The sequence below is a fragment of the Canis lupus genome, chromosome 16, assembly GCF_048164855.1.
Source record: "Canis lupus baileyi chromosome 16, mCanLup2.hap1, whole genome shotgun sequence".
NCBI classification, from domain to species: Eukaryota; Metazoa; Chordata; class Mammalia; order Carnivora; family Canidae; genus Canis; species Canis lupus.
The window spans coordinates 35268454-35290812 of NC_132853.1; the positions used below are offsets into that span (position 1 = coordinate 35268454).

General features: G+C 41.1%; 1 protein-coding gene across 4 annotated transcripts in view; it reads right to left on the reverse strand.

Moving 5' to 3' along the window:
- Positions 1-301: 301 nt before the first annotated feature.
- KAT7 (lysine acetyltransferase 7) overlaps positions 302-22359 on the reverse strand; it is a 33289-nt gene continuing 11231 nt past the window's right edge. For 2 of the 4 annotated variants that reach the window (XM_072780133.1, XM_072780136.1), the window contains exons 5-15: positions 21398-21480; positions 18322-18411; positions 16791-16889; positions 13199-13309; positions 11290-11481; positions 8705-8794; positions 8355-8495; positions 7192-7285; positions 3764-3910; positions 3106-3212; positions 302-1996 (exon numbers count right to left, since the gene is read on the reverse strand). In XM_072780133.1, coding sequence (XP_072636234.1) covers positions 1895-1996; positions 3106-3212; positions 3764-3910; positions 7192-7285; positions 8355-8495; positions 8705-8794; positions 11290-11481; positions 13199-13309; positions 16791-16889; positions 18322-18411; positions 21398-21480 — 1256 coding nt within the window. In that variant the 3' untranslated portion in view covers positions 302-1894. The remainder of the gene's footprint in view (positions 1997-3105; positions 3213-3763; positions 3911-7191; positions 7286-8354; positions 8496-8704; positions 8795-11289; positions 11482-13198; positions 13310-16790; positions 16890-18321; positions 18412-21397; positions 21481-22359) is intronic. The other 2 variants (XM_072780134.1, XM_072780137.1) reach the window with 1 other exon arrangement.

A 22359-nucleotide genomic window follows, 5' to 3' on the forward strand; every position in this document is an offset into this window, starting at 1 on the left:
GTTTTAAAAAAGTAAGGAATATTTACTAGTCATTGTTATGCATATCTATTAGTCACAACCAAGAGAGGCAGAATTTGTCCTACCAACTAGACAAGTTCATAATAATCACTCCCTCTATAGATAGCCTGCATCACAGAAAAAAAAAAAAAAAAAAAAAAAAAAAACCCTCCACAGCCACAAACCACATCCCTTAACAGCCAGCTCACTGCTGAGGAAAGTAAACCCCAGGTGTACTCACTATTAGTAGCAGGTCAGCTGCACCCTTTTCAGACACAAAGAAGAGTTCCTGAATGAAACAGGCTTGAGCAGAGAACATGCTTTATTGAGGAGTAGATATAGAACAGCACATTCTACCACATGTGGGGAAGGGTTAGCTTCGGTAAAAGACCTTTACCCCTTAAGAAAACCCCCAGTGAAGTTGCTTTTGGATAAACTTTAACAGTGACACTGAAACTGGCAGGGAGCTGCCACTGAACATGCTTAAAATTAGCTCCCCCCAACCCACAGTGAGTATAAGTAGTGTACACAGATGACAAGAGAAAGGCACAAATGACCAGAGTCGGGATTGTGGGAAGGGCTCCACACGAAGACAGCAGTGTTGGAGGAGACCAAGTTGGGAAGGGTGGCATGTCATACATCAAAAGCTGCCCCAAGATAGCAGGTTATAATGGGCTGGAGAGAAATTAGAGGGAGCATTTCTTCCTTTGCTTGAAACCAAAAATAGAGCAGAGAACAGGGGGAATGGTGGCAAATCCCAAAAAGGAAATGGAGGAGGAGTTCTTGGAAGGGCAGGAGCACTTCAGTTCAAGAGGGAGGGCGAGGCACTGTCAGAGAAGCAAACACTGGGAGGGGGTGGCACTCTGCCTTGCTGAGTCATGGGCTTAGAGGAGATCTGGAAGTCATGTGCACTCATTTCCTACTTCTCCAAGGAGGTTTAGGCAAAAAAAAAAAAAAAATCAATGCAAAAATACAGGTGTGCCAGATGAGACTGGCAGGTACGGTGGGGGGCGGGGGGTAGGTTCTGCAGTCTGATGAACTGGTTAGCATGCAGCATGAAAGGGAGAACCGGACACTGTTTAGCCCCTGCCAATGTAAAAAGGAGCAAGGGCTTACGAGAGAGGAAAACATTTAGGGCTGGGCACTTTCTGGTGAGGCAATGAGGACTGGTTTCCTTCCACTGACACACGATGCCCACAGGTGAACTCAAATCAAATTACAGAATCACCACCTGTCAATTCTCTCCATTTCATTCTGATTAAGTTATGTGCAGTTACCAAGACGAATCCATGGGAGAGTTTTAAAAAATATTGGTCTCTTGTCAGCTTGACACGGATCAAAAACCGGCCTTTCAATAAAAATGGCAGAAAAAATTTCAAGTGAGATAAAATCCAAAGGGAATGGACCCCTCCTAGTACACACACTCAGAAATGTTACCTCTTCCCTGCTCTTCCAAAAAAACCGCATGTAAGGAGTAATTGGAAAGGTCCTGGTGGTGGCAACCATGGTTTGAAGTCTGGTATCCGGGCAGCAAGAAGCACTAGTACAAAGTTTAGAAGACACAACACAACCTCATGGGGCTAGAGGACATGAGGAGAACCAGTGACTGGACAGGTACAGTACCAAACAGAACACCTTGGGTCAGTGCTACGAGGGATCTGCACTCAAGTCTAAACAGCGATCCCATCCAGGCAACCTCACTGAGGCCGAAACAACAGTTCCTCAGAACCAGCGTCTGCAGTGTACACGAGGGTCGGAGCCAGGACAGTCCTGAGGGGGATGGCCTTCCCAAAGGATACTGTACTTGCCAATCACAAGAGCAACAGAAATGACAGACAGATCCCTAGGGTACGGATTCCTACTGCTGGGGTTCGCTGGCTCAGAGTAACAGGTCACTTTAAGTGCCCTTGGGAGGGGTCCATTTTAAACAGCTTGGATCCATGGTTTTATTGGAGTTAGATCTTTTGGCCTCTTTGGCTATCCACTCATCAATCAGGTCCTGCGGGAGAACAATAGGAAAAATGACTATACACATTCAATGAAAATACCTTTATATATGGATTCCAAAATGCTTGTTAGTGAAGAAGGAATCAAAGGTTTAATAATATACTAAGGTGTGAAGCAGGTATTAAAACTTCTCTTTTGATTTAGAAAATGCTTTCCCCTACAATCCATTTCTTCTGTGTTCCTCAGAAAGAAGTGAAAATCATTATTCACCTTCCCTTAAACATGAGTCCACTTAAACAAGTTGAATTTGGGCATTGGTTGAGATGACATTTGTTAAAGGAATTTCAAACACCTCCACCACAAGGGGCACCTGGGCAGCTCTGTAGGTTGGGCACCTGACTCTTGGTTTCAGCTCAGGTGGTGACCTTAATATCTCATGAGACCAAGCCCTGAGTTAGGTTGAATGCTCAGTAAGGAGTCTGCAAGATTCTCTCGCTACCTGCCCTGACCCCTGCTTGCCCTAAAGAAATATCTCTAAAAAAAAAAAAAAAAAAAAATTTTTAAAAATGTGCACTTCCACAAGCTCTGGAGTTAATGAGGACTCCTCTTTAACAGATGGGCAATTTGCTCCAATCTAAGAAAACCATAAATGACAGAAGTACTGTGTGACACAAATCTGCTTAACTGAGCTCCTTCACTTGTGCCATCCAAATTTGAGACAGCTTACTAAAAGCTTCTGATAAGATAGGAGATAAGCCTAACAGGCATCGATGCACAGCATACCAAAAAAAAAAAAAAAAAAAAGAAAAGAAAAGAAAAAGGGAACGAGACCCAGTAAAAGATACATGTAGGCAAACTCCTTTAAGGAGTAAAGGCTATTGGGAAGCCCGGGTGGCTCAGTAGTTTAGCACTGCCTTCGGGCCCAGGGTGTGATCCTGGAGACCCGGGATCGAGTTCCACATTGGGCTCCTTGCGTGGAGCCTGCTTCTCCCTCTGCCTGTGTTCTCTGCCCCTTCCCTCCGTCCCCTGTGTGTCTCTCATAAATAAATAAAATCTTAAAAAAGGAGTGAAGGCTACACCTTTCAGGTGTTAAAGCCCCATTTACTCTGCTAAGCCTCAAGAGACATTCAGCACTGAGCCAGCAGCTGACCAAAACTTTACCTGTCTCTTTAGAACTAGATGTTTTCCTTTCCAGTACTTGAGCATCTGAAGGGCTTGCAGAGTACTGACAATGTCCACAGGATTCACAGCTGTCTCCTGGCTAATTTCTGAAATAGAAGCACTCCTAAGAACTGGGCCAAAGTGCAGACACCCACCCCCACCAGCCCCCCACCCTGCTTTAAAGGAAACCCAGATGGTTGGGATTTCTGATACTCAACCCAACTTGTTCAGAAAAAGTTTATGAAGCATTTATTTGATCGGTCCTAATAACTATGAAAGAGAACTACTACAGGAAGAAATCACTCTGGCCCCTAGAGATCATGGTCAGAGACAGGACAGACCTGATTTCTTCTACCCTTCCATAAACATACAGATGTCATACCAGCTCCTCTGTTAGCCAAGACTTAGAAAAAAGGGAACATTTTTCTTTTATCTTGACTTTAATTCTTAACAAAAGTGTTAACTACCCCAAGTTTGTGAAACCAAAATCATATAGCCATTACCAAAGGGCCAAATGCTCTGGAATCCTTAGACAACTTTCATGAGATCTCTGTAGTGGCCCACATCCAGGGGGCCTTCTCTTTGCAATGAAGAAACTGGAATGTTTCCTGGCATTAACTTCTTGGGTACCAGCTATCCTAAAGAGCCAAAAACCAACCTTTGATAGAAATCTCTTTGCCTTGGAAATTATGCAGGTAACGGAGAAGCACTTCTTTCCAGTAACTGCGATAGCTTATGAGCCCCAGGTCAGAGAGGGGACGCTCCGGGGAGCCAACTTTTTCTTCCACTTTGGAAAGCAAGTAACCTACAGGGGAACAAAATGCAGACACTGTATTTCATTCTAATAACAAACACCATGGTGCCAACATGGAAGGCTTGAGAAGGACAGGCTGCTTCATGGTACCAATTAGGCATCAGATATTCAATGAAATATGGGGTGGCTGCTGTACAGTGTGCTGCCTTGTGATAAACCACAGGGGAAGAATGGTGTGTTTGCATTTAGTTGTATTAGTCATTAAGAAAACTCTGCAAGGTTCCATGAGATAGAAACTTTAATAACAATGGTAATCTGTAGGTGCAAACTAGGAATAGAAATGGGAAGCCATTTCATTACATTGCTTTTTCTATTTGAGACTTTTAAGTTTTTATAGATTATTATCTCAATGCTGGATCTCACAAAGCCTCTGGTTCTAACATTTGAATGTTAAACATGATGGGGATGCAATCTGAAAAATCCACTCTGCAAAACTAACCTGCTTTCAACGAATAGGTTAGAATTACAAGAGTTGGAGTGAGAACTTTCAGATTAAAAGTAATTTATAATTCACAACTATCAATTCCAACGTGAATTCCATTTGGAATTAAGTAAGAATAATTGCATGTGGGGAGGCTTGGGTGGCTTAGCAGTTGAGTGTCTTTGGCTTTGGCTCAGGGCATGATCTCGGAGTCCCAGGATGGAGTCCCACATCAGGCTCCGTGCAGTCTGCTTCTCCCTCTGCCTATGTCTGCCTCCCTCTCTCTGACTCTCATGAATAAATAAAATCTTAAAAAAAAAAAAAAAGGGGATCCCTGGGTGGCGCAGTGGTTTAGCGTCTGCCTTTGGCCCAGGGCGTGATCCTGGAGTCCCAGGATCGAGTCCCACGTCGGGCTCCCTGCATGGAGCCTGCTTCTCCCTCTGCCCATGTCTCTGCCTCTCTCTCTCTCTCTGTGTGACTATCATGAATAAATAAATAAAATCTTTAAAAAAAAAAAAAAAAGAATAATTGCATGTGTTTTCTTTAAAAGGAATAAAAATCACAAAATCAGGGAAATCTGAATACTGTAACTTAAAGTACTAAGGAATTTGGATTTTTTTAAAGATTTTATTTATTTATTCATTAGAGACACAGAGAGAGAGAGACAGAGACAGAGACATAGGAAGAAGGAGAAGCAGGCTCCATGCAGCCTGACATGGGACTCAACCCTGGGTCTCTAGGATTCAGGCCCCTGGCTGAAGGCAGCACTAAACCACTGAGCCAACCTGGGCTGCCCAATTTGGTTTTTTAAGACATGAAATAGAGCTTATCTTTTAGAGATGTCTAAGTAATTGAGCTTGAGAATAGAGGTGTAACAAGACTGGCCATGAGATGCTAATCACACTTACAGGGAGTTTTATTATCCAGCTCTTCTTTAAGCTTTATTTTAGGGACATTTTCAAACATATGAGCCCAGGTGGCTCAGTGGTTTAGCGCCACCTTCAGCCCAGGGCCTGATCCTGGAGACCCAGGATCAAGTACCATGTCGGGCTCCCTTCTTGGAGCCTGCTTCTCACCCTGCCTGTGTCTCTGCTTCTCTCTCTGTGTGTCTCTCATGAATAAATAAATAAAATCTTTTTAAAAATTAAAAAAACCTTCATTTTATGGACATTTTCAAACATTTATAAATGTTCCCAAACATGTCCATGAAATGAAATGAAAAAGTCCATGAAATGAAGTTTATAAAAAAAGTATTAACACCTATTCCAAAATACACAAGATATAGTTACCCATCCCCCCATGGATTATGCCATTTCCTGATTTCACCACTTCCCAGGGGGTATAAACATACAATTGGAAGGCTAACTCCAAGAATTGTAATTCTGACTAAAATGTCGTATGACAGTGAACAACGAATAAGATATAGTTGATTCTCATCATTTATAGTAGTTATGTTCTGCAAAGTCACTGCAAGCACTGAATTAGCAAACATGAAACATGCTCCTAGTGGAAACAGGGTTAGGTTTCTCAAAGTCTCTGGTCATATTTACAACCCATCATTATGGTCATCTCATTTTATGTGTTTGTTTACTAATACGTTTTAAAAAATACATTGTTGACTCATTAGCATCAAACTCCAGCCCAACACCAATGCTTGAATGAACCCTATCTAATACCAGTGTTTTCTCTGTAAGGCACTCAACAACAGCCTTTGTAGATGGCTTTTCTCAGCCCTACACCTAGGGGCAATTTAAAATCAGCAACCAGGGGGTGCCTGGGCAGCTGAATGGCTGAGCATCTACCTTCAGCTCAGGGCGTGATCCCAGGGTCCTCGATTGATCAAGTTTCACATCAGGCTCCCTCCCTGTAGGAAGTCTGTTTCTTCCTCTGCCTATGGCCCCCGCCCGTTTCCCATGAATAAAATCTTGGGGGAAAAAAAAAGTCAGCAACAAGGATGCTTCCGTGGCTCAGTCAGGCTAGGCATCTACCTTCAGCTCAGATCATGATCCCAGGGTCCTGGGATTGAGTCCCAGGTCAGGCTTCCTACTCAGGAGCCTGCTTCTCTCTTTCCCTTTGCTCCCCTCCCCCTTGGACTCACACTCTTTGTGTCTCTCTCAAATAAATAAAATCTTTTTTAAAACTAAAATCAGCAACAATATGCACAAAAATATGAAAAGTATGGCAATAATGGACCGATTGACTGCAAAAGTGCCAAAGAATATTGATTTGGGGATTAAAAATAAATTTGAGGGGATCTCTGGGTGGCTCAGCAGTTTAGCGCCTGCCCTCAGCCCAGGGCATGATCCTGGAGTCCCGGGATCAAGTCCCACATCAGGCTCCCTGTGTGGAGCCTGCTTCTTCCTCTGCCTGTCTCTGCCCCTCTCTCTCTTGGTCTCTCATGAATAAATAACAAAATAAAATTTTTTTAAAAAATAAAAATAAATTTGACTGAGTAGGCAAATTCCCAAACACAGAATACACTTAATGAGGCCAAAGCCTCTATTAGGTATACAGACTGCTACTAGGCAAGTCCTTATAAAACTGCAATCCTTAATCAAGGAACAGATTTGAAGTCTTATGCGTGTATGTGCTGTTCCCAAGTCTCAAATAGGGATAATCCTCAAGAGCTTCCTTTCCTACCCTTTATTTCCCCTACTATCAGGTATCAACTGAGTCCCGAATTTACTTAAGGGTCAAGATATACCAGGGCTGACCCTATGATGGTCAGATTCTCTCCACATATTCATTCACTTACTGCATGCCTCGAACTACAGCACTCATGGGACAAACCCCAAACAGTTCAGGTAGCCCCTATACCTCTTGGAGCCCAGGTCTTAGCAGATCCACTTACTGAAATCGATGAGCATCTTGCCATAGCCCTGTCTCATGTACTGAGGCATGGTGAGGATACATGACACATTGTAGTTGAGGAATGAATTCTTTTCCTAAAATCAAGAGCAAAACAGATGAAAGCAGGTCACAAGGGTCTGGAAACCAAGGTGTCAGCAGTCCCACAAACCCAAAATAAGGCTGCTTGCAAAATATCTGGTTAACTGGTCCTGGGGAGTGGCTGTCAGGCTCACAGCTGTTTCATCCACGCCCTTTACTGTGGCCAAAGCCATAAATGCCAGGCTTTCCCTTGCTCTGAGACTAGTCTCCGCTGAGAGGAGCTGATGGGAGTTCTTTCTAGTCACATAGCCAGGGCAAGTAGGTGTCAACTGCTCAAGTCGCTCAGGGCAACCCATCTGTAAATGTTAATTTTTCTAAAGGGAGTTGCCTACTGGAAAAGAGAGGGATCCCCAACAGTAAACCCCCATTTTGAAAGGGAGTCAACAATCAAATCACAGCCTGTATGGTTTCTTTTAGGTAAAAAAATTCATGACAGGTAACTTACAGAGACAGAGGGCTGGCAGGGGTTGAGTGGAAACAGGGAGTGTTGCTTAGGGGTTGTTTTCCGGGGTAACCAAAACGGAGCGTAGGGCCTGTGTGGCTACTGCACTACTCTGATGATACAAAAAACACTGAGTGGACTGTGTGCTATGAGAATTAGATTTCAATAGTTTATATTAAAAAATCATAAGCAAAATCTGACATTCAGCCTTCAAAAGCACAGTGGCAGTATCACAGAAGAAGCCCAGATAGAAAACCAGGCGAAAGGAACAGATTCCTGGTTTTAGGCTAATAACAGAGGGCCAAGCCAGAAGTGCTGGCTTGACTACAAAATGTGGGCTTCAGGGTTAGTAGGCAGGGCCTTGGCCAATAATTAAAAGGAAACTCCAACCCACAAGTCCAGAAATGAATAAACCAGAAGCTTTTAATAAAAAATCCTGTATTTTCATTAAATAATCTTTTATACATGGATTTCCGCAACCCTCCTCCCCAACCCTTAAGGGAAGGGATGTCACATCATTGCCCAGGATACTGCCTCTTCCTGTCAGTGATCTGGGTCCCCAAATGCCAACATCAATCACCCTGCTTGGGCCTGTAGCTTCTTAATCTCCAGATCCTGCTGACCTTGGAAAAATATCCAATCAAGTGACAGCCGGTATTGTCCGCTTCAGTCATAACATAAAACAGGAAGGGTTCCACATCATAATATAATGTCTTGTGGTCCAGAAAAAGCTTGGCCAACAGGCACAGATTTTGGCAGTAGATCTGGAAGCAGAGAAACAGAATTTATGTGTGGGCCAGGGATTTCGAAACTTATCAGATAAAGGCCTAAAATTAAGGATTGTAGCATCATTGTGGATGAAGCAGAAAGTGTGGTCAACAGCAGAGTCCTATCTTCTTTACAATGGGAGACGGAGATGGAACAAACTGCTTCTGAAATCTGTGAATATACACGCGCCACCACACCTCCTTACCTTGTTTTTCTTGCCATCCACTTCAAACACGGAGATGGAGCCTTTGCGATAGATCTCATCGCCAGGTGGGTGTTTCCACACACATTTAGCCTGTAAGAGAATGGAATTCATTATCAGAGAAACAAACCTTTCCCAATAAGACTGCTGCTCAAATGGAAAAATGAATCATAGGTCAATTTAGTTAGCAGAGATGACAGGCAGCTGGACACACTTGAGAACATACAGCAAGAATTTTTTTTTCTTTTCTTTCCTTTTTTTTTTTTAGTAAAACAATTAAAGGCTTCTAAAATCATAGTAATGTGTTTATAGTATTTTTATAGCAGTTTAGAACAAGTTTTCTAGATCATATTCCGGCCCTGTTTCAATCCAGGAGATTAAAATCATCTACTATGTAAAAGCCAGATAAACAAAAAATACCCTCGATTATAAAATGCCCTGCACCAACAGGAAATTCTTAAGCAGCTTATTTCTAGCAGCTTAGAGTTGCTAAGTGAAGGCAGGAATACCTGACGTTCACTTTTTTTTTTTTTTTTTTTTTCTGACGTTCACTTTTACTGGTAAAGGTTGTTACTACCTAACCATTAGTCTTTCCTTTGGATTAGAAAAGAGGCCCCCTAACAATCAAGACTAACCTCCGCCAAAGTGTTTCTTTTGTTATATAAGGAATAGTCTTAGCGTGTCTTTCTGTAGCTTAAAAAAAAAAAAAAAAAGAAAAAAGAAAAAAAAGGGCAAGGTAGCCTGGTTTAGCATCAAGAAACTCTGAGGGTGGGTGGGCATCTGGCCACAAGGTGGTACAAGGTGCCTCTTTCCTCACCCTCAGTTGCTAAGATTTAATGCAGCCAGTCAGCCACTGCTGTAAATAGGTGAATTCTTAACAGGTTTTATGTAAATACATTAAAAAGTAGCATTCAGGAAACGTATGTATATGGAACATTTTCTACTAAGTTTTATTGTGACTTGGTCAACTCAAGAATCATGCCCAATTTGTCACATATGAATCCAAATACTAACTGGAATCGCCTCAAGAAAGCTCTATCCCTAAAAAATATATATATATAAAAAAAAAAAAAGAAAGCTCTATCCCTAGCCTGTTCCTATATCCACCCATTTATTCAGTGGTTCTTTCCAACAATAACCCAACTAATCCAACAACTGTTTAGAAACAAAAGCCAAACCATTAGTAAAATGACCAAAGAAGGCTCATTTCAGCAATGGGAATCAGAAGACGTATAGAAGAAAAAAAACACAGGTTTTCATTTCCTGAAATTTGATTTTTGTACCTCACGTAATCCAAATCCTCAAATATTCAAAATGTTTACATGACCCTCAATTTTTCCAAACCCTTTTTTACCTTCTGGTACTAGAGGTCTTGCCCTTTGGGGCTGTTTCATTGGTTAATGCCACTGAATAACCAGAAACAAAAAGGAATTAAAACCTACATGGTAAGCAGTTTACAACAGTAAGACTTAGTTTCGCACAGCAAAACCATGTTTTATTTTATCTTCATTGTCTACAACTGCAGCAGAGACCAGTCCTCTGGTACAATTATTCCCCACCAGTCCTAGCCCTGGCCCATCCCTCAGGCAGTCCTCCTCCAATCCACTCTGGTGTGCACAAGTCTGTAGAGTTTAATTCATAGGGGGCAGTTCTAGGCTGCAACACTCCAGACCATGTGTTCCAGAGATGGGAACACAAAAAGTTATCCCCCAGCCCAACTGGGGAGAAGAGTGGGAGAGAAACTGTGGGAAAGCCTGGGCTGTAGATGCTCAACATGCAGAAATCCCAGAAATAAAGGTGGAAGGGGAGGGAAAGAGGGAAACCCTAAAAGATCTTAGAGCCAAATTACTCTGGGACTACAGAAACAGGAAAAGGAAAGTGCCCCGCCCAAGAAGGCTCCTTCCCCTTTTCCCATCCCAGTTCCCAGAAATTCCTTTAAGATTTTTTTACTCCACAACTAAGGAGAGGAAAATGGCTTAAGGCTACAAAATACCTAGTGAGCATTTTTATGAATAAAATGAGTATCACGTCTTTCTTCCTATTTTGACAATGTTAAGAACTGTACAGAACCAAACTTCAGAAGATACCAAAGGATCCATTTTTCACTTCATAATTTGTCTCCTTTAAATAAGCATTCATTCAACACACATTTACTGGGCACTTACTGCCCACACTGGTTGCTATGGATACAAAGTGAGTCACCTAGTCCTGTCCCTGTCTAATGAAGTCCATCTAATGAAATCTACTTGTTTTTATCTAGTTTGGGACACATAAAAACTGTGGGCAGAGGGAATTTATATCCCAAGGAGAAATGGTGAAGAGCAGGCAGCAAGAAAAGACAAGGAAATGTGTGTGACAGGATGTGATTAAGGGACATCAGCTGCTTGGAGTACCACTCAGCACCAGCCATGCCATACAGGGTGAATCCTCCCTACCCTGAAATGCGGCTTTCAATTTCCTACGCCTTTGCCCCATTACTATGGACCAGTGAGAGATGCGGTGAGACAGAGGTTCACCCAGATAGATATCAGCACCTAGAGCTCCTACAGGTCATGGCTATCACCATCACAGAATCCCAGAAAGCTTACCATGTGTCGGCGAAGTATCGTTTGGCTCTTCATGTATTTTAAACAGAATTCGCACATGTAGAGCCGTCCCAGTCGTGCATATTCTTCGGGATAAGGAGAATGGTACCAAGTGTCCAGCTCATAACGACCAAAAGCAATTGTTTTAATCATGTTGCTCCCCTCAGTGATTTGGCCTTGCAGCCTTAACTTCTCCTATTATAGATTTCAAAAAGCAGAAGGATTACAGGGTGCCTGTGTGGCTCAGTCAGTTAAGCATCTGCCTTCAGCTCAGGTCATGATCCTGAGGGTTCCTAGAATCAAGTCCCCCATGGGGTTCCCTCCTCAGTGGGGAGCCTGCCTCTTCCCCTTCCTCTCTGCCATTCCTCCTGCTTGTATGTGCCCGCGAACGTTCTTGCTCACTCTCTCCCCCAAATAAATAAAATCTTTAAAAAAAAAAAAAAAGTCGGGATCCCTGGGTGGCGCAGCGGTTTGGCGCCTGCCTTTGGCCCAGGGCGCGATCCTGGAGACCCGGGATCGAATCCCACGTTGGGCTCCCAGTGCATGGAGCCTGCTTCTCCCTCTGCCTGTGTCTCTGCTCTCTATCATAAATAAAAAAAAAAGTCGGAAGATTACAATTGATTATCTTTGTTTTTAAAAAGCCAGCAATACACTTGTTTGCATGTCACCATGCTAAGCTATGTGAAAAAATATGACAGAATTGGCTTCTAATTCAGGAGAAGCTTGCACTAAAGAGGGCTACCTACCTAGACCTAGTCAGGAAGGCTTCTAGAAAATTCACCATCTACATTGCCTGCAAGTACAGACTGCAGCTTTTCTCTGCTCCCTATCCTGCTCTGAGTGGGCCTCATCTCTAGAACCTCATAACAAGTACTTGGTAAAATTTTGTTTTTAATCAGGCTGTACCAAACAAACCGTTTTATAAAGGCAATCTCCCACGAATACAAACGCCCCACTTTTACAAAACATTCTAAAACGAAACGGAAAAGATTATCTAGGAATACTTCTGAAACATAGACAGTGCTGTAACACTGGAATTAAAATTCTAGATAAAGTAGAAAATATCTGCATCTGTGAATATCAAGCTCTACTCAATGGCTAGGAGCGGACACTAGGAATTTTTTAATCCTAACCAGGTGGCGAGCTGGGATAGGAAATGCTGTTCCAGAGCACGACAGAGAAAGCAGCCACCAAAGCCCGCTGCCTCCAAGTTTCCGACAAGTCTATTTGAGCATTTATAAATGAAGTATTTGATGCAATTAAAAAAAAGTAAGTAAGATATTCACTCTACAACCTAAGTATTCCTCAACACATTTAACCTGTTAAATCAGAGGTACCACAAATTTTTTTAAAACAAAGTTGTTGGAAATTCTCCTAGGGTATGAAAACGAAGGGAAACTAACTGTAAAACTTGACCAGGTCATAGATTAATTTCATAAAACACATAGCCAGCCTTTTCCATTATTCCTCTTCACTGTTCAATTCTTTTAGGGGATAGGCTGGAAAGCTCAGGAAAACCTGCAAAGACAAGTTCCTGGAGAGGTGGGGGGGAGGTGAGAGTGTTAAGAGAACAGGAGAGGCTTAAGCAAACAATCTAGAGGCTCTCAGAATTGCAAATTGCTCAACGGAGACCAAGGGCCATCTATAGTCTCACCCAGCCTCAACACTTCGACCAAACAGGTCCATCTGGGAGGTGAGGTGGAGAGGGAAAACCCATCAGGGAAAGAGAAGGGAATTAATTTTAAATATAAATGGGGTGGAGGACGATCAGATAAAAGGATACCTGGGGGGTGGGGAAAGAGATTCAAGCAGTAAAGGACATTTAATTCTTCATCAACTGATTGATCACTTTTCTTGGCAGTTCTACATGTCCTTCACAAGTGGTCCACAGCTTGAAGGTTTTAATACTCACCAAATCCTCTGAAGCCCGGGCTTGTGCTCTTCGGAAAAGATCCAAGTCATACTCGCTAGTCAGGTTTTCCAAGAGAGGTTCCCGAGTGTTCCCATAGGTCTGTCTGTGTTCCTAGGAAAATAATCAGAGTGTGATTCTCTTTGCTTCTAAGAACTTAATCTATTTCATTTCAATCAATGCCAACCAGAGGGCCAACCACAAGTATAAGCTATTTGTTTAGTGCCTACTATATGCCAGGCATTATACTAGGCACCAAGGACTGAGCATAAGACACAGTTATCAGGTTAATGCCAAAAACAACCATTATCCACCCTAGTGAATATAGAAAGAAAATGCTCCTACACTTCCTAAACAGTTTCATTCTTCTCTAAATGAGCAAATTGAGGGTCAGAATTCTAGGCCTCCACTTCATCTGAAAATGTGGACAATACAGATAAATAAAATATAACAAACCCAAAGGCACTACAAATTCCTAGAATCTTGAAATCCGGAAGGAGCCTTGGTGTATACTCTCAGATTTAAGAATAAAACAAAAACAATAAAACCCCACAAAATCTGAGACTTAGGGTCTGAGATTTTAGACTAAAAGGAAAAGCCTCAACAAGGAAGGGTATCTGCACTAAGTGGTCCTTGCTAAATTCTGTCTCTGTGGTCGCTGCATCCAGGACCCTTTCCACCCGTGGCCTGAAGCTCCTGCCTGAGATCTTCAGCCCCAGTGCATGGGAAATACAAGCTGGCCCCTTTAAAAAACATTGTACTAAATATTAAGGAAGAAGAAAGAGGCAATATTCATAGAAAATCAGTAGCATAAAAATAAGCCAGTTCTCACTAAGCATCAAATCTCACCATGGTACTCATGACAAGTATGCTGGCACCGGAAAGAAAGGTCACAAAGGAAACTTCTCTTTTAAACCTCTGATTCTAGCCCTTCCCACTCGGTCCTAACTCCACCTCTCACCCAGAGAATAGAAGACAATGGTTGTTAAGTGGAGTGGATGGCTCATCCCAGGGAGAACATTATAGAGTTCACATGTATATTAGCATATGAAAAAAACATTCACCAGGACCTTGACCTCTAATACAATTTCTTCCGGTTCTTCTGGGCCCCTGTGACCTGTATCTTTTGTTGTTGTTTTTTAAATATTTTATTTATTTATTCATGAGAGACTCAGAGAGAGAGAGAGAGAGAGAGAGAGGCAGAAACAGGCGAGGGAAAAGCAAGCTCCATGTGGGGAGCCCGATGACCGATCGGGGACTCCAGGATCACGCCAGGAGCCAAAGGCAGATGCTTACCTGCTAAGCCACCCAGGCGTCCTTTGAATTTGGAATGCCATCTAAGATTCAGGCTCTAAATATTTCTTCTAGTCTAATCAAAAAATTTTTAAGTTTAAAAAATCCTATCCAGCAGTTTTAAACAGGATGGTTGGATCCAAATAACCTAGCTCAAATTATTGGAAAGTAGATGTTTGTAAATTTTAGGAGCTTTTACTTCAGAAACTCTGTTTCCATATGATTTCTGGGCAAATTCTCTCTCTAAACCTCCGTTTTCAATCAACCAATCAATCAATCAATAAAATAAACCTCCGTTTTCTTACCTATGTAATAGTTTAAGACACCATCCATCAAAAAGGATTTCATAGATGATGGGAACAACATAACCACAGTGCCTAACCACTCAATAAATGCTATTATCATGTTACCTATTCCATGTCTACCCTACTTGTAGATAAAAACACTGAATTAGGCAGAGGGAAGCATACAACTTTGCACCTGACAACGCACTGGGGGAACCCTCCCCCTCTACAAACCCAGTAGTCTGGCGTAGGCGGTTAGCTACAAATTCGCCCACCACCAATTTCCTGCTGGTCCATTTCCATTTCATTCATAAGATTATCATTTTCAAGGCAGTGGGGATGACCAAAAAAGTAAACACATGGCTTGGCATATTTTTGCTTTAGTGAGGCTGTGCTAAGTATTCACAAACCATACATTAAATAATCTGGTGCCTAAATAAGCCAATATTCTAACTCCATGAAAAAATAAAAATACATACCAGAAAAAGACAAAAGATCATATAGCAAAACACATGGGGGGTGTGTGTCCTTCTCAGAGGGTGTTTTTTTTGTTTGTTTTGTTTTTTGTTTTTTTTTTTTTTTTTTTTTTTTTATTTATTCATGATAGTCACATAGAATGAGAGAGAGAGGCAGAGACAGGCAGAGGGAGAAGCAGGCTCCATGCACCGGGAGCCCGACGCGGGATTCGATCCCGGGTCTCCAGGATCGCGCCCTGGGCCAAAGGCAGGTGCCAAACCGCTGCGCCACCCAGGGATCCCAGAGGGTGTTTTTTATTGGAATTTTTCTTCTCTAATATTTTTGGTATTTTCAGTAGGAAACACATTTGTTACCACATTTATAAATATCATTTATAAAACACATTTGTTACCACATTTATAAATATCATTCACATATATTTATAAATTATGTTTACCATAAATCTTTATACTTAAGTTAAACTTTAAGCAAAAATTTTTTGAAAAATTTTTTATGAAATGAGGAAATTATAGTTCAAGTTATTTAGATGAAAACAGAGAATCCAAAGCTGTACTTACAGTAAAATCCAAATTACATAAATAAGGCATTATGTAAAAGGTTAGGAAAATATCTCCTCAAATGCTAACCATGGTTACTTTTTAAGGGTATAGGATTGATGTTTCTTTATGTATACTTTTCTTATGTGTTCTGTACTCCCCCCCCCCTTTTTTAAGATTTTATTTATTTATTCGTGAGAGACACAGAGAGAGAGAGAGGAGAGAGGCAGAGGGAGAGGGAGAAGCAGGCTCCCTGCAGGGAGCCCTATGCAGGACTGGTTCCTGACCTGAGCCAAAGGCAGATGCTCAACTGCTGAGCCACCCAGGGGTCCTGTGTTCTGTGTTTCCTATTACAAATGTGCATTACTTTTAGGGCACCTGGGTGATTCAGTTAGTTAAGCATCTGACTTCGGCTCTGTCATAATTTCAGGGTCCTGGGATCCAGCCCTGAATCCTTGGGCTCCCTGCTCAGCAGGGAGTCTGCTTCTCCCTCTCCCTTTTCCCCTCCCCCTGCTCAAGCTCTCTCTCTCAAATAAATAAAATCTTTAAAAAAAACCCATAAGCCCAAAATGTGCATTATTTTTAAAACTAGGAAGAAAGCTAAAATACTACACAAAAAATCTTGTTACAGACTGTATCACCCAATTAATTTTTATCATGCAGGAATTCTGTTTTCCCATTAAGATACTTTCCTACATACAGACATCTCCAACATCCTGGTATTTGTTCAATGGCTAAATTTAACCCTTTACAACTAAAGAGAGGTTTACAAACAACTACAGGATTGAATTTCTGTTTATCTAAATTATAAGGCCATTTTGTTTTTCAAAGACCTCCTGTTTCTACTCTTAACCCAGTTTGAGGAGGATTATGGTAAACTCTAAGGGCCAGAGGTGGGCCCTTCTACTGGAGAAAACCAAATGGCAGATCTGAAAAGCAGAGTTTAGAAACCAAAAACAATCAAATGCGACTGGTAAGAGTTCATGCTGTTTAACTTTTTCTCACCATATATTTCTCTTTCTGCTCTTTGCTCAGCCCAGAATTCCTTTTCTTCCTGAGTTCAGCCACCTTTTCCTTATACCGCAGCTGCCTCTCTGTTGGTGCCTAAAAGGCAATAAGAGGACACTGAGAAGCTAGCTAGAAAATGCATTATGTCAGTAAATTTCAAAATCAAAGTAACAACACAAAACCCAACACAATATGGGCAGGGAAAAAAATGCCACATGTGTTACAGTCACTCTGTAAATACTATGATGATTTTAAAATTTGAAATTGGGTTCCAGACCACCATAGTTACTGTCAGTTAATATGGGTTCAGGAATGTACTTATTTTAGTAGTAAACCAAACAAAACATAAATTAAGGAGGGAAGCCTCCACCAAAGCAACAGGAATAAAATAAAGATCATTTCAATTCAAAAAGCATTTCTTGAATGTTTGCTGTTTTCCAAGACACTGATACAAGAATGAATAAAACTTTTAAACTGAGTAACACGAGAACCCCAGACAGACAAAAAAAAGAATCGCAGCTACCACTCATGGGAGTGCTTATTACCTGCCAAGCACTGGGGATAGATATTTGTTAGATGACTACCCTACCAGGTAGGTAGTATTCACTCCTTGCTATTAACAAGGAAATACTATTTAGGGAGATTAGCTGACCTACCCGAGATCACACAGCTAGCATAACAGAATCACAGTATTCAAATCCAGATTTGTTTGGCTCCAAACCCAAACTTCTCCCTCCTCACCAGGCTTCCTCTGCTATCCACCTATAATCTAACCACAAAAACAGACATCCATATGATGAGCTATGTATATACAATATGTGACAAGTGCTAAGCCAGCATCCTGAGATCCTTAAAATGGAATACGTAAGGAAAAAGTCCCCGGTGGCAAGAGATCTGGGAAATTCCTACAACAGCTGAGAGATGCTCAAGGCCTTGAAGGATAAACACAATCTCTTCTTGGCACAGAGTTAGGCAGAAAGACAGCAAGAGCAAAGACCAAAGGCATTCATGAAGGAACAAGGAATTAAGCATAATCAATAAGCAGGATGTTCAGAGAAGCAGAAAGATTAGGGCAAAGCAGCATCTTGGAATCCAAGGCAAGAGAGAAGTAGAAGAAAAATGAGACCATCAACAAGAGTCAAATGCTAATAAGCACAAGTCACTGGTGACCTCGGAAACATGCCAGCACAGTGAGGGAGTTTGAAAGTAACAAAAGGTTAAAAAGGAGATGCAACATGAGGACATGGAGCAGCAAGTGTAATCTCTAAAATAATCAGGACTATCTGCGATTACTATTATTTTCATAAACAACATGAGCCCTTCATTTATGAAGCAAAAGTGTTTGTCTCATGAAATTTTACTATCTGGAAAGCAAATATGCTTCTGAACGTACAACTGAGTATGAGTCACTTAGAACTACCATGGGGAACAAGAGGCATGGTTAAACCTAATGCCCGTTCCCAGGCAGAGGAGATCCAAGACTTGGCTCTCAGACTGTGAGCGGCCAGAGCTTTAACAAGGCCCATACCTGGTGCCTGGTTGCATGCCTGTTGTTGTCATCTTGCCTGTGGGACAGCATCCTTTCTTCTATCTGCTTATCCCGGCTCTGTGCTCTCACCTGCAACCATCAACAATGTCAATAAATCCACCTGCTTCTAAGACTAAGTTTACTTAAAAGCATAAGAATACAATGGTAATCCCTTGAATTTATGTTGTGCTTCTACTTTCAAAGGGTCTTCGAGTTTATCACCATCTCTACAAAAATAGGTAAAGCAGGCTTCACGGTCTGCTTTCTCAGCCATTAACTGAGAATTAGAGAAGTGAAATCATCACAGCTACACGGTGGTAAGGCGAAGATTTTAATGAAGTCTGATTACTGAGCCTGGACCCTTTCCACCACGCAATGGAGAAGAAACAAGAAACCTAAGGAAGCACAAGAAGAGGTGCAAAGAAAAGGTTGGAAAGCTGGGGGTCAAGTCCATGGGGAAACTCAACTCTGCAATTCTGTGATCTTAACACCAATCACAGCTGTCCAACAGCTTCTACTTCACCTTCCGGAAATGAGGGCTCACATCCAACCAGCTGTCGCACTTCACACAAAAACTTAGCACAGTCAAACCACCACCACTGGCATTTTCCCACAAATCTGCTCCTTTCAAATATTCCCTCTATCGACAGATAGCAACACTTTTTAAACCACCATCGAGTCAAAAACTTGAAGGTCAACCTTGCTGCTGCTTCTCCCCTCATCAAATCCATCAGCAAGTCTATCAGGCTGGCCCCCTCCAAAACATATCCTAAATCCGATCAATTCTTACTATTTCCAATGATACAGCACCTAGTCCCGGCCACCAGCTACTGCCTGAGCTTCGGAGCAGCCTTCTAATAAGTCGACTGCGTCCACTCCTACCCTCTCCAGTCCATTTTCCACAGGCAAACAAGCTGTGATTTTAAAAAGCATTTATGAAATGGTATTACATCTTTGCTAAAGCCCTCCGAGTGCTTCCCACAGCCATCACAATAAAGACATACTCCTCGTGCCAAGGCCTAAAGGTCCTTCAGGATCTGGATCCTGCTTCCTCATTTCTGATCATGCTCCAGCCACACTGGCCTACTCCTACTGGTGGCCCCTCAAACTCCACATAGGGTTGATCCCCACCTCACAGCCTTTGTGCTTGCTCGTCCTTCCACCTACATCTCACCTCCTTGATCTTCACATAACAGTCTCTTTGCCATCAGCCATGACTCAGGTCCAATGCCAACTCCTCTGCAAGGTTCTTCCTTAACAACCTGAACAAAAGCAGTGCCGTACTCCCGTCACTCCCAAAACAGCCGTATCTCTGTATCTTTAGTTTTTTGTTCCTCACACATTTATCACTGCATGAAATTCTTCTTTATTCATTTGTATGTGTTTTGCCTCCCCCAATGAGAAAGTTAGCTCATTGAACAGTCTTTTCTCAGTCAGAAAATCCTCAGATACCTGGCACAGTGTGCAGTCACCGCAATCTGTAACTGAATAAAAATGGTAATACTCTTGATTGCAATCGTTTACCGGGAAACTCAAGGGTAATCAAGTATATGCAAGTACTTTAAAACTACAAAGCTTTCAATAAATGCAAGGAATTAGTCTAATTTTTCCATTTGGAATTCTAAACATAATAAAAATATGTATCTTTCAGAAATTCTATGGATCCTCCAAGTTCCAGTAGTAGAGATGGATTATGCAGAGCCTGATTTCTCTTGCGAGGAAGAAAAAAACTGAAGAAAAATTCAAGAAATGCTTTCCTTCTTTTTCCAGAATTTTCTTTCTCAAACTGAAATTTTTATTTTTCTTTTTAAAAAATAAATTGCTTAAAGTAACTTGTTCACATTGCCGCAAGCCAACAATTTAAAAAATTGTACCTTAGGAAAACTTCTATGTGAAACCATCCACAGTATCAGATCAGGATATTTAAAGACAAGAGGCAGAGGATAGCTCTCAAAAAAGAGACCACAGTTCTTTTCAGAGAAAGACCTAGTGCTTTGCTGGATTCTGATGCAGATGTTTTGGTCTCAGGCTAATGGGAAGACCTACCACTTGCTCTTATACAGAGCAGAAGAAATAATGACCCTCCTCACACAAGAGATTTGGACTGAAGAAAAATAAGAGTGTCTTCAACCTTAAAATCCATATAAGAATTCAAAGTATACATACTTTGTTAAAAGACTATAGAAGACATAAAGTAATTTCCCATCGTGTGGTCTAGCTATTGAATAAGAGAACTAATTCCTGAATCAGAAAGAACTAATATTAGCTAGGGATTCTAATTTTTCTTAGGATAAAACTGGCTCAGACAGGAATAAATCTGTGACCTTGGCGTTGTCAGAAAATAACAGCCACAAGAACAACAGTTAACACTTTGATGTAATGAGCTTGGATAACCTGTCCAAATACTACCCACGCAATCCATTTAATTAAGAACGTTTTCAACTCTTGCTTCTCCATTATTAGTTCCATTCCTGGTAGCTGCAACCCACACAGAACATATAAAATAGGATCTCAGACTCTCCTAAATCTATTACCCTCAAATCCCAAAGGTTATTTAGGACTATATTTCTCAAGAACTTAAAACAAGAACCAGCCAAGAGTAGGTGTGATTGAGGGTAACAAAAAGGAAAAGTATTCTGTAGAAACAGAGAGAAAGGAAAATAATTATGAAAAAATTTAAAGAGCAAAATGTCTTCACAGATTCATGAGAAGAAAATCTAATGCATAAATATTGAGATCACATATTTATGCAAATTATTTCCTAATGGAATAGGTCTCTGGCTGTCATTGAAGTCAACTTTCAACGGAAAGTATCAATGCACTACAAGATGATATTCCAAGTATTCCATATATAATCTCCCTATTTCCTTCAAGCATTCATTACATACTAGAATTCTTTTATCTGTTTGACTATTTTTTTAAAAAACAACTGTACTTTTGTTTCCTTCACTAGAATGTAAGAAAAAGGACCCTGCCTATTTGTTCACATTGGATCCCCAGTGTTTAGTAGAGTACCTGACAAACCTTAAGTAAGCACTCACTGGATAACTATATGTCAAGTAATGAATACAATTACCTTGCATTCATCAGCTGAGAGGTTATGATAGAGCGGACATCCTGAGATGGAGAAATGTCTCTCATGCTTTCCTGTAAGATGTCCTGTTAAAAGAAGGGAAAACTTAATCTCAAGATAAAAGATGTAAGCTCATAAAGTGATAGTTCTCTGTACGCCAATTGTGTTACCTTCCAAATATATTATTTTTATCCAATATATATCTGATCATAGATTGAATCTACCAAAGGTAAGTGATGTCAGGGCCATAACTTGCACCCACAATAAATTCTTTTCTTCCGGGCAGCCCCAGTGGCTCAGCAGTTTAGCGCTGCCTTCAGCCCAGGGCCTGATCCTGAAGACCCGAGATTGAGTCCCATGTCAGACTCCTTGCATGGAGCCTGCTTCTCCCTCTGCCTGTGTCTCTGCCTCTCTCTCTCTCTCTCTCTCTCTCTCTCCCCCTCTGCCTGTGTCTCTGCCTCTATCTTTCATTAATAAATAAATAAAATCTTAAAAAAAAAATTATTTTCTTCCACAGAATGGATCTGGCGATCTTTGAATATACTTGTAGTATGTTCAATATACTAGTAGTAGTTCCTTCTGTTCTTCTGATAATGTATTTCTCAAATTCCAAAAAATCGTAAAGCCATACATTTATTAAAAAGGAGCAAAAACAACATTTTCTTTTGGTGATATTTAACTTTTCTATGCTAAATTATCAAGTTATATCGATATTAAGTGTTGCTTCCTTTCTATTATGCAATGATATCAAACCTGAATTGAGCATTTTGCAATAATCCAAAAGAAACTTATGGAAAATGAAGAAGAAAATGGACTCTTCTATTATGGAAATAAACATATTTTGGCAATTTTGACCTAGATTAAATATATTCATTTTTTTGGAAGGGGGCTGATTCTGTTTAAAGACTTAGGCTTCCAAAACAATAAATAAATAAATTAATTAATTAAAGACTTAGGCTTCTTCT